Source organism: Plecotus auritus (genome assembly GCF_963455305.1).
Source record: "Plecotus auritus genome assembly, chromosome: 6".
Lineage (NCBI taxonomy): Eukaryota > Metazoa > Chordata > Mammalia > Chiroptera > Vespertilionidae > Plecotus > Plecotus auritus.
Window position 1 is genome coordinate 169,233,539 of NC_137773.1, and position 12,283 is coordinate 169,245,821.

The 12,283-nt window shown below is 43.2% G+C and overlaps 1 protein-coding gene across 1 annotated transcript in view; it reads right to left on the reverse strand.

Moving 5' to 3' along the window:
• Nucleotides 1–1,925: 1,925 nt before the first annotated feature.
• KIF15 (kinesin family member 15) overlaps nt 1,926–12,283 on the reverse strand; it is a 55,199-nt gene continuing 44,841 nt past the window's right edge. The window contains exons 30-35 of the mRNA XM_080673202.1: nt 11,353–11,462; nt 7,400–7,472; nt 6,666–6,703; nt 3,040–3,205; nt 2,691–2,822; nt 1,926–2,386 (exon numbers count right to left, since the gene is read on the reverse strand). Coding sequence (XP_080529328.1) covers nt 2,327–2,386; nt 2,691–2,822; nt 3,040–3,205; nt 6,666–6,703; nt 7,400–7,472; nt 11,353–11,462 — 579 coding nt within the window. The 3' untranslated portion in view covers nt 1,926–2,326. The remainder of the gene's footprint in view (nt 2,387–2,690; nt 2,823–3,039; nt 3,206–6,665; nt 6,704–7,399; nt 7,473–11,352; nt 11,463–12,283) is intronic.

Here is a 12,283-nt window from a genome sequence, read left to right on the forward strand (position 1 = left end):
TGCATATTTAGTTTTATATATAGCACACGTTTTAAAAGTTTACATGTAAGTATGGGACTTTTAAAAAACATGATTCAGCCCTAGCCAGTTTGTCTCAGTGGATTGAGCGTTGGCCTGCGGACTGAAGGGTCCCAGGTTTGATTCTGGTCAAGAGCACATGCCCAGGTTGCAGGCTCGATCCCCAGTGGGGGGCATGCAGGAGACAGCCAATCAATGGTTCTCTGTCATCATTGATGTTTCTCTCTCTCAAATCAATAAAAATATTAAAACAAAAAATATAACCATGATTCAGCCCAGCCGGTGTGGCTGTGGTTGAGCGTCGACCAATGTATGAACCAGGAGGTCATGGGTTTGACACCTGGGTTTTGAGCTCAATCTCCAGTAGGGGATGTGCAAGAGGCAATCAATGATGTTTGCCAGGATGACTATAATCCCAGCACTCATTGGGTTTTGCAGAAATCTCAGTTCTAACTCCCTGTCCTGAGCTAGCCTAAGGCTTTATCTCTCTTTCTTTGCTATGAGTAATGTTATGGGCTGAATTGTGTTCCCCCAAAAGGTATGTTGAAGTCTTGACCCCTTAACCTGTGAATGTGACCTTATTCACTACAGATGTAATCAAATCAAGATGAGGTCATTAGGGTGGGCCTTAATCGAAATAATGTCCTTATTAGAAGAACCAGAGACATAGGAGAGAATGCCATGTGACCATGGTGGCTGAGATTGGAGTGATGGAATATACAAGCCAAGACCACGCACTGCTGGCAACACCACACACTGAGAGGCAGCGAACACACTCCCTGGAGCCCTCAGAGGCCAGCTTTAGCAACACCTTGATTTTGGACTTCTAGCCTCCAGAGCGGTGGGAGAATACGTTTCTGTTGTTTGAAGCCACCCAGTTTGTGATCATGTGTTGCAGCAGCCTTAGGAAACTCACAGGTGACAAGACCCAATCCTCCTTATTACCAGCTTCAATCCTCCACCTTCTCCCACCTCCCAGGCAGTCCCAGGTCCACTTTCCACCTTCCCCTGAGCTCCTTTCCTGCCTCTGGCTCTAAGGATTTACTACTATTCCTTGATAGTTCAACTATGAACTAGTTTTGTTTTTCTTTAGCTTTACTGAAGTATGATTTACAAACCATTAAATCAACCCAGTTTTAAAACATTTCCACCATATCAAAAAGTTCCCTTGTGCCCATCCCGTCATTTCCACCCCGAGGCAACCAATCATTTGCTTTTTACCACTAAAATGTTGCCTTTTCTGGATATTTCACTTATATGGAATCATACACACTGTGGTCTTTTAAGTCTGGCTTTCCACTTAGCATTTTTTTAAGGTTTATCCATGTGTCTACCTTTTTTATTGCCGAGTCATATTTCCATACTATGTAAAGTGTTCAATGTCATTAGTCACTAGGAAACTGGAAGTGTATCCCAGTACACACCTATCAGGGTGGTTACAGTGTAAACCCTGAGTGACCAGTGTTGGCGTCGATGTGGAGAAACTGGAGCACACTGCTGGGGGAACAGAAAACGGGGCAGCCAAACAGTGCATTTGGAAAGCAGGCAATGTCTTACGAAGTTAAACACACACTTACCACGGACCTAGCAATCCTACTCCTGGGTGTCTACTCAAGAGGTAAGAAACAGAGATCCACACCAAGACTTGTGCTTGGATTTATAGCAGCATTATTCATCATAGTCCCAAACTGCAAACAGTTCAAATGCCCATCAAATGGCGAATGAATAAAATGTGGCACGTCCATGCGATGGAATATTATTTGCTATCAAAAGGCGCCAAGTGCTGATAAACAGAAGTCCCGAGAGGGCAGGGGTTTTGTTTGCCTTGTTCAAAAATGACCAGTGCCTGGCATATAGTAGGTGCGCATTAAGTTTATGTTGCATGACCAAGAGAATGAACCACATGAGCTTTTTCATTGGACTGTTTATTTGAAAAAGATTACATTTTGAAAAATGGCCATGTTTGCAGTCATAAAAATGTGCATGAGAATTCTTCAAGTAGGAGTATAAAAATAATCTCTATTAACACGTTTGCTTTGTACACACACTGCACAATCAGCCATGACCCCCACTGCAAGTTTTGGGGACACTGACTATTGTGGGAGCTTCTGACGCAAGACTCAGGGAAATCAGGTTAGGAGCTCAGGGACGTGGCCTGACCACATCCACTGTAAACATCAGCGACAGACTTTATTTTAAGAGGAAAAGGGTCTCCCCGAAGTTCACAGCTGGTTTGAGCCTGCAGCGGTGCTGCCCTCCACACAGCAGGTGGCCAGCTGCCACAGACGTGGACGGGTGCAGATGTTCCTCAGAAACTCTTTTTCATTTCTTTTAAAAATACATTTTCAGCACGCAATTTTTCTGTCTCCTGGTAATTTTTTAAAAAAGGAGAAGAAAAAAATTAAGGCTCTGATTCTTACAAGAAGAGTTATTCTTGGCATTCATTAAATTTATATTTCAAATGAAAACTACAATTTTTAAATTTATAAACTTCCAACATTAAACAGAAATGTGATGTGTATGAAAACTGACTGAATTATCCTTAGAATAGCAATGACTGAATTGTTTTGAATTCAGGAAGTTCCCTAAAGAAAGCAGGTAAGTGATTTGATCATTAAATTAAATTTTAATTAAGCAACCATTTAAACACAAGCAGGTCATTCAGAAGTCACCTCAGCGAGCCGGACGTTCTCCCTCTTCAGTCGCACCACGTAGTGGATCTTCTGGTTTGGGTTCTGGTGACCGAGCAACTTGCCATTTTCCTCAGCGAGACACTCCACCTGCTTCCTTAACATTTCCATCTCCTGCAGGTAGTCAACCCAGGGAGGAGACAATGAGCTCTGTTCGTTTTTTAAAAAGTAACATTACTCCATGCCTCTGAGAGCACAGGGAGACAGACACACAGACAGCTGCATGTGCTACAGCAGGTCTGACCCACAGGCACCCTCAGACCAGTCTTACTCTGGTTGCTCCTGTGGATTCACGCGGCCCCAGCACAGGACAACACACACACAAACACACCTGGAGTGTTCTCTCCCTTTCTTCATAGAATTCTTCCAGCTTTGACCTCAGTTGTTCCTTTTCTTGGAACGCTTTAGACTCCAACGTTCTGGTTCGTTCCACTTCCTCAGTCATTCTGAGGTAGTCTGTCTCTTTGCTCTGCAGGGCGCTCTGGACTTCTTCTAGACTGTAACAATGAATAGCCCTTTTAGATATTCCAAAGAAACGCAATTACAACAGTACTGGAGGAGATGTGGAAATGTGTGTCGTCCCCCCCCCCCCCCCCCCGCCACATCCCACCCGGAGCCCAGGGTGCTGATTTGAAAGTAATGCTAATTGCTGACCTCCCTCCCCCCGACAGCACAGGAAGATCTGCAGGTACGCTTTTGTTGTTGTTTTAACCAAGGCTTTAATTTTGGGAAAATCCTCAAACTATTTTTTAAATAATGAAAATTTAGAATGGAAACTCAGATTCAGCCTACTTGGAGCAAACACAGCAGGAATTATTACAGCAGCGGGGTTTATTCAGTGCCCCACACTTCAGTGTAATAGTGTCTGGTTTCAAACACTGGTTCTCAGACACTGGGACACAATCATTTCTTTAAAGATGTGCTATTTAGAATTTACATAACTACCAATTGAAAAGAAACATAAGGAAAAAGGCTACTATAGAATTATATAGAATTTCATCAATTTTATAAAATCATCTGAATCCTATCAGCTTCCCCAAAGAAACAAATGCTTTTTATTTCACAATGCATCTGGAACAGAATTCTGGTTAATTTAATGATGTGATACAGGGAATTTAATACAGCACTTCCAGGCAACTAATTTCTAGGGCAGTGTTTTCAGACCACCATCCATGGGTGCTCAGGGCCGTGTGGGGAGGAGGCACGGAGTGCTCAGCTCACCTGAAGCTGTGCTACATCTGTCTGGCGTATTTTGCTTTAGTTTGATGAAGAGGCCCTGAGGCATGGCAGACACTGCAGTTGCCTAGCCAACAGCCAATCCCCTGCTTCTGTCTCGCTTATAAGCACTCATTTTATCTGGGGGAGAAGCATGCTGTCTCTAAGGTTACTAGGTAAGACCTGGGCTAAGCTGAGCATGGCTCCACCGACCTCACTGCCAGCTACACCCAGCCCAGGATTCGCACACCGATCCTCGGGGCTCACATACACCCATGGATAACACAATGTGTAAAGTCGCGGCAGGAGGCTGGAGCTGATAAAATGGTGCCATTTTGTGGAGTGTGCTTTGCTTGCCCACAATGTGGGTGGGCTCCTGTACGATCCAGGGGTAACGTATCACGAAGACCCTTAATTACTAAATTATGAAATAGATTACAGGCATACTTAGCTTTTATTAATTTATTTTTTTGCTAGAAGGTCTCAAATGAACAATACTTCTAAAATAGCTGCAAATCTACAGTCATACAGCTGGATTCTCATAGATCTTGTACGGGATGCAGACTCCTGTCCTGGCCCTACAACTACCTGGCTGGAAGCAGTCCCTGGACAGCTCCCGTATGATGAGACTGTTGAACAAGCTGCTCCACATCCGTCCTCTTGATTCTATGAAGCAAACGACTCAATGACCGGGTAACAAATCTTTCACAGGTGGTTGGTCTTTGTCATCCAATCATTAAAAAGAATTTTTGGCATATTAACTTGATGGAGCTCAAAGAACTGAATGCAAGTACTCAAACAAAACTCCTTCAATTGCCATTACTTACTATGTAATTAAGATTCCTCCGCATTTATATCAATAAAAACAGAAAATGGAATAGAATTTATACTAAATATTATCTCATCCCAGAATTAAAAAACAGAATGAGCTAATTAAAGAAAAAGCATTAAGATAAAGTGCATTAAGAGATGCATTTCTGCCCTAGCCGGCTTGGCTCAGTGGATAGAGCGTCAGCCTGTGGACTGAAGGGTCCCAGGTTCGATTCCGGGTTGCGGGCTCGGTCCCCAGTAGGGGGTGTGCAGGAGGCAGCCGATCAATGATTCTCTCTCATCATTGATGTTTCTATCTCTCTCTCCCTCTTCCTTCCTCTCTAAAATCAATAAAGAAATATATATATATATATATATATATATATATATATATATGTATATATATATATATATATATATATATATATATATAAAAGAGAGATAGATGCATTTCCACTAAAATTTTACTAGGTATAGTGATTATTTATAAAATCTTACAATAAATTTAGGATACTGTGTTAATAGTAATTGTAATGAAAATTCAACCCAGAAGAAATATAACTCTTAGAGACATAAGAATACAAGAAACTTCTACAAATTATTTTCTATTTGTATACGTTTTCATTGCTAACTTAAATGATAGAGTAATCAGCAAAACCAGTTCCAAACAATATATTAAATTAGCATGGGTATAGAATAGAAACTCAAATTCAAAAAAGGAATGTAAAATTTTAGATTTAGGAATTTGTTTATATATTTTTAAATGATGGAGAGTAGCAAATAAGTTGAATACTGTTAAAAGAACACCACAAGTTTTATTTCTAAAGGTCACTATTTTTAGTTCAGGCATATCTCTGCTTTCCTGCACTTCACAGATGCTACGATTTTTACAAATTGAAGGCAAGACCCTCCACCAGCAAAAAGACTACAACTCACTTTATTGCAATTGTCTGGAACCAACTATCCCCGACGTATGCCTGTATCCCCGGCGTATGCCTGTATGTTGGAACTTCTATTTTTTGCAACAATTTAAACTTGCAATTTTAACATTAAGTCAACTCCAAAAATGAGCAAGAGGGTACATGGTATTTCAGATTCTTTTTCGAGGTATAACAAGTGAAATGTTTGAGGGCCTCGGTTTCTGATGACGAGTCTCTATTCAGAGAATACAATATCTTTCTAATGTTTTATTATTTGTTAATACCACCCAGCTTACTTATTTTGAACGCAATAATACAGTATATCTTGTTCATCAAAGAATAAGTTAGTATTAAAAGTATATGAATAAAAATTTTTAATTTTTATTTATTTTTAGAAAGAGAGAGGGAAGAGAGAAGGAGGGGAAGAAACATCCATGTGAGAGCAAAGTATCGATTGGCTGCCTCCTGCACGCTCCCAACGGGGGGATCGAGCCTGCAATCCAGGCATGTACCCTGACTGGGAATCAAACCAGCAACCTTTCGGTGCATGGGACAATGCCCAGCCACCTGAGCCACAATGACCAGGGCAATACATTATTTTTTCACTTCATTTCATTTTACTTACGAATAGATAGGCCTAGATCAGAAGAAATCAGAGCACTGATCGAGGTTCTCAAAGGGCCTTGATGTTTTAAATCAGAGGAAACCAGAAACAAAAAGGGAAACCTGATTGGTTATGTTGTTCTCAGTGAGTCCATGAGGAGAAAACCAATCAGTTCCTTCAGGAAAGCCAAGCTCTTCCTGGCACTTACTTTTTTAAGGTAATTTTTGGAATGGCTTCCTGTGAAAAACCTCTTTAGCAAGAGTTATTTAGGAAAACAGTTTTGTAAACATCTCTGACGTTCACTTCAGAAGGAAAGGAGTTACTTACCTTGTGGCTGAGTATTTCTTCCCTTAGAGAAGAGCAAAGAAAAGGCTAACAAGAACTTGAGTTACAAAACAGTGTACTTACTCTGCTTTCATTCTCAGCATTTCTTCAACTAACTTATTCTATAGAATTAAAAAAAAGAAAGAAAAAGATGGCTTAAGTTCTTAACACTGCTAAAAAAGATAGATTTAAAGTAACCAACCCACTCCCCCACTCATGGTAATAAAATCAATTAAACTAACATTCTTTTCTATAATCCAAGCTACACACACATAAAGGGGGCATCTATTTATAAGACGTCATGCACTGTCCTGTAAGGCCTCAATCCTTGCTTCCAAATGGTTAACTGTATGAGTATGCTGAGCAGTAGGTTTATTACCATCTAGACATAAAAACAAAACCATCTCTTAATTTTCAGTTATGTCTAAATACTGATGGTGAATGTCAAACTTAACAGTGGGAATAGGGAAAAGACAGAAATTTCAATAGTAAATGGCATCTACAATATATAACCATAAATACTAACAATAAAAGCACCTCTCAGACAATAACATCTATTATGTAAAGGAAAAAAAATCCTACAAGTTAACACTGGACAGACCATCCGACCTCAGAGAGAAGGCAGGGGAGAGGGGGGCGTTTAGAGATCAACCAAAGGACTTGTATGCATGCATATTAGCATGACCAATGGACACAGACACTGGGGCGGTGGGGGCTTGTCCTGGGGGTGTGAGATTGGTGGCGGGGGGGGTGGTCAATCGGGGAAAAAGGAGACATGTAATATTTAAACGATTAAAAAAATACCATAAAAATCCTACTTTAGCAAGTCTTTCTTTGACAAGTTCCTCTTGTTCGTTCTTCAGCTGCTGGTTGTCTGGATGATTCTGTTCGCTGCACAAATTAGGAAGGAGGACAGGGAAACAATGTCAAGTATAGCCAAGGATCACCTCATGTCCATTAGATGCAACAATGCCAAGCTGTGCAAGAAAAGCCAGCTCAGTGGTGAAGTCAAATGAGCACACTTGACAAATGTGACCGGCATGAGGACAACACAGGCACCTTCCCCAGAATTCAGGGTTCCTCCCACACAAAAGTGAGGTGAGCTGAGCGGAGAAATCTAATCAAGGCTTGGTTGAAAGTAAAATGAAGTAGGAACTTGGTCAAGAGCAGTATCATCTGAAGATCACATGGGAGCAAAAGGGGGCTGAGGAGAAGGGCAGGCCAGGAGTCCGTACGACTGTGATCAGCTGGGAGGGGCCTCTCAGGGGTGGGAAGGGTTCCTCAGGCTGGCCTGGCCCCCAGAGCCCTGCTGCCCCTTTGTCAGGTTTCCCAGCCGGCTGCCCATGCATGCCAACACCAGGAAGCGGATTCCCTGAGTACCGGACATGAACTTCTTCGTGAAAAACTCCTCTGTGCCCTAGCCGGCTTGGCTCAGTGGATAGAGCATCAGCCTGCGGACTGAAGGGTCCCAGGTTCGATTCCGGCCAAGGGCACATGCCTGGGTTGCAGGCTTGATCCCCTGTAGGGGGCATGCAAGAGGCAGCTGATCAATGATTATCTCTCATCATTGATGTTTCTATCTCTCTCTCCTTCTCCCTTCCTCTCTGAAATCAATAAAGAAATATATTTAAAAAGAAAAAACTCCTCTGTATGAAGAAAATTACATTCTGGGTGTGACATTAGTTCCAGGTGAATCTGATCCATCTCTGAGCCTGACCAGGTCAGGATAATAAGCCCACAGCGCCCCCAGGAAAAATGCCACAGGCTTCTCTGGGAGTATCTCTCCGAGGAGTAAACAACAAAGACAGTTTCTTACAGAAAAACAGAAGATACAGTTGTTTCTTTCACTTAATGATCTGGCAGCCTAGACAAAAATGGTGATGAGACCACAAGAGGAAAACCCCGAAATCGCAGGGGAAACGTGTGTTCTTTGCTCCAATCCAGGGATGGGTAAACTCTGTCGAGAACCTGACAGAAAAGGTTCTAGGCTTTGCAAGCCATGTGGTCTCTGCATAGCTGTCAGGCTGGCCATCGCCATGCAAAAGCAGGCACAGCGCTATTTAAATGGAAGGCCACGACTGCCTCAGTGAAACTTTCTGTACCACACAGGCTATGGGCTACATTTGACCCCTCACTTCCACCTTCTTTTCCTTTTCCCTTATTAGCACAGTATTGATATGGCTTCCCTCTGGCAAACCTGAGCCCCCCACTTGCCCCAGGCTGCCTGGGGAGGTAAAGGAAAAGAACATACAGGGCAAATAACACACGGGAGAAAGAGCGGTGGGAGGAGGAGACAGCTCCTTCCCATGCAGAGGGTGAGAAAGGCCTCCAGCCGGCAGGAGAGCCCCATGGCTTCCGAGAGGGCAAAGCCCAGAGGGCGCAGAACAAGAGCTGTTGCTTCGGAGAAGGGTTCCTGGCAGAACCACCACCGAGGCTCCCAAACAGTCCTAATTCCAGCCTCACAGCCTGCCGCCCCCACTGCGCAGCCCCAGCCCCAGCCCCAGCCCCACCGGACTAGGCTGCTGTGTCCATGGCCTTGGAATGGCTGCAAGTGCAGCGAGATGTGAGGTCAGGGGACGCAGGCTGCCGAGCTGCTCAGGCTCTCCTGTCAGTGTCTTGGGCCCTCTCAGCACCACTGCAGACAGAGGCTGGCTCAGCAGCTGAGAAGCGCTGCTGACCAAGGAGGTGGAGATACACTTGGTGAGGGCGTACATTTTCAGGGGGTAAGAGGCTGTGGCGGGAGAGCTGCTGCCGGTGCAGAGAAGACAGAGAGGGGTGGGGGCTACAGTTTCCTTCCTTCCATGAAGACATTTCTGTATGGCTCCTCAAAAAAGGAACAGGAGGCTATAAAATACAGTATTTCTAATGGTGGTTTTATAAATGACCTAGAAACATTGTTTTCCATGCTCAAACCAACTCTTGAAAAAAGACCGTATACCAAGTACAACGCTTTTCTTTTATCCACCTGGACATGCAGGCGGAGCACATGGAAACTAGGGAGCACACTGTGGATATCTGCATCAGAATCACCAAGAAAGGGAAGTGAACCCAGAGAGGATGCTATGACACCTGAACCATTTAGGACTAGTCACGTGCTGCTTACCAATGGGAATACATTCTGAGCAACGCGGCAACAGGTGATTTTGGCGACAGGTGATTTCGTCGCGATGGGAACATCATACTCACACACACAAACCTCGATGGTGCAGCCTACTCCACACCTAGCTTAGGCCTATTGCTACCAGCCTGTATAGTATGTCACTGCACAAAACACGAGATTAAATGCAATTTAGAGACACAGTAAACACGAGTTGTATGAAGATGCTGCCAGTGTAACACGGCACTGTTCCTTTTTAAGTAAAAAAGTAGTCTAAAATACGCCCCCCCCCCCAAAAAAAAACTCGCCAGTGGCAGTCATTTATTATCATTATCAAGTATGAACTATAATTGTATGTGCTCTATTCTTATACAACAGGCAGTGTAGCAGGCTTGTCTACACCAGCATCACCACCAACACATGAGTAATTCAATGCACTATGACGTTATGCCAGCTATGTCACTAGTTAACAGGAATTTTTCAGCTCCATTACAATCTTATGGAACCACCTTTGTATATGCGGTCCATCGTTGACTGAAACGTAGTTATGACTGTAGGCGGTCAGCACAGCCACCGTAACCATCTCAAATATCTGTTGTCTCATTTAGGTTTTGGACAGTGCAGCTCAGGATGCCTCTGGTCAGGGCTGGGGAGCTGCAGGAGCGGGAAGGCATCTGTGAAAGACCTTCTGAAAACAGCAGAAACAGCAGATACCCCTGATCTGGGAAGGCGGATTCAGTAAGGGCCTCCATTCCCTTTGATTGAATTCAACTTGCTGCATACTTTTACAGGCCACCCCCATCTCCAATCTTTCACTCAGAGTTGACAACAGGCAGGATCACAATGCTACCTTGTGTACTTAATTACTACCACTGACGGAGAGACTGCCCTCTGCCAAGTTCTTTATGCACATTATTTTTGGTCTTTAAAACCCTGTGAGAGCTAACATTTCCTTCATTTTATTGCTAAAGAAACTGAGGCACTAACAGGCTCAAAAATGTGTCCAAAGTCATAGGGCTTTCAAGTGTCAGGGACAGGATACAGCCGGGTGTGGTTGCCCGTGACACTGTGCCATCAGCAAATAAAATTAGAAACCTGCCTAAGCGGAAGCCAAAACACCCAAACCTAGAGATACCCAAACCCAAGGAAAGGCTTTTCTGGAGAGCTGCTACTCAGGAACTTCCCGGGAACTCTGAGTCATGCAGCAAAAGATCGCGAATAGGAACATAAAATGTCAATAAATACCAACAAGCAGAACAGAAACAGACTCACAGATACAGAGAACATTTCGACAATTGTCAGATGGGAGGGAGGTTGGGAAGATGGGTGAAAAAGGTGATGGGATTAAGAAGTACCAATTGGCAGTTACAGAATAGTCATTGGGATATAAAGTACAACATAGGCAATATAGCCAATAATATTGTAATAAGTATGCATGGTGACGCTTGGGTACGAGATTCATTGGGATGAGGGCTTAATAATTATATAATGTCTAATCACTGAAACTAATATAATACTGAATGTTAACGAATTGAAAAAGAAAAAAAGGATTTAAAATTAAAAAAATAAACAAAAAGGAACTGATGGGAAACCAGTGTGTATTCCAACGTCCTTTATTTAACTATACCCAGGCAGGCCATGACTGAGCCCAGAGTTCTGGTGGCCCTTTCTCACCTGTTGTCCTTTTGTCTTTTAATATCATCCAGCTGACCTTGCAGGAGCCAGTTTTTCTCTCTCAACTGCTCACCTTCCAACCGTAGGTTTTCCATTTCACTCAACTGCTCCTAATAACACAAGAAATTCTTTTTCAGAAAATGCATGATCATAAGCATTATTTTGCTCCCCCAGGCCATGACTGAGTCAGGCACTTCTCTTTTAAACTTCTCCTACGCACATAACACTTCCTTGGATGACAGTGGACGAGAAGTTGACTGTGACAAGCTCTTGGGGGCCTGAACTGTGATTCAGGCTCATACCAAGTATCTTAAACATAGTCTCTGATCAGTATCACTGACTCATTAAAATTCCTTAAGAAAAGACAAATTCTCTACTTTGACCAATGTTCTATTTGATTCTATTTCCTACATAGACTCTAATTTAAATACTTAATTGGATTCTAATTGAAGATCATGAATATAATCATCTAGAGGAAATAAATACTTGTCTGCAAGGAGTATCCTTTTTGATGTACTTCTCCCTGTCTATTGTTTGACTTTTATTAACCTGACCCAATTTCTTCAGAGTACCAAGGTCATGCCAATCTGGGTAACAGTCACATTCCTGAGATCCAGCATACTGAGGCCAGGAATGACCCCTCCACGAGAAACAAAGCTTCAGAGCCATACCGTCTCCATATACTTTACTTTGTCCCCAAACAAAACCTTCCTGTAGAGCAATGACCTTCCAGGCTAAGTGCTGGAGTGCAGCATCCTCCTTTCCCCTCCTCCTCCTCCATATCATCTCCCCAGGCACTCATTCCTTCACACCTCCCACCCCTCAATGCAACAGAAAACACTCTCACCTCACACAAACACTGTACCCCCGAGTGCCCGGGGGAAACACGCTGGAAGGAAATTTGAAAGAATGGCACTCTCCGTCTGTCCGA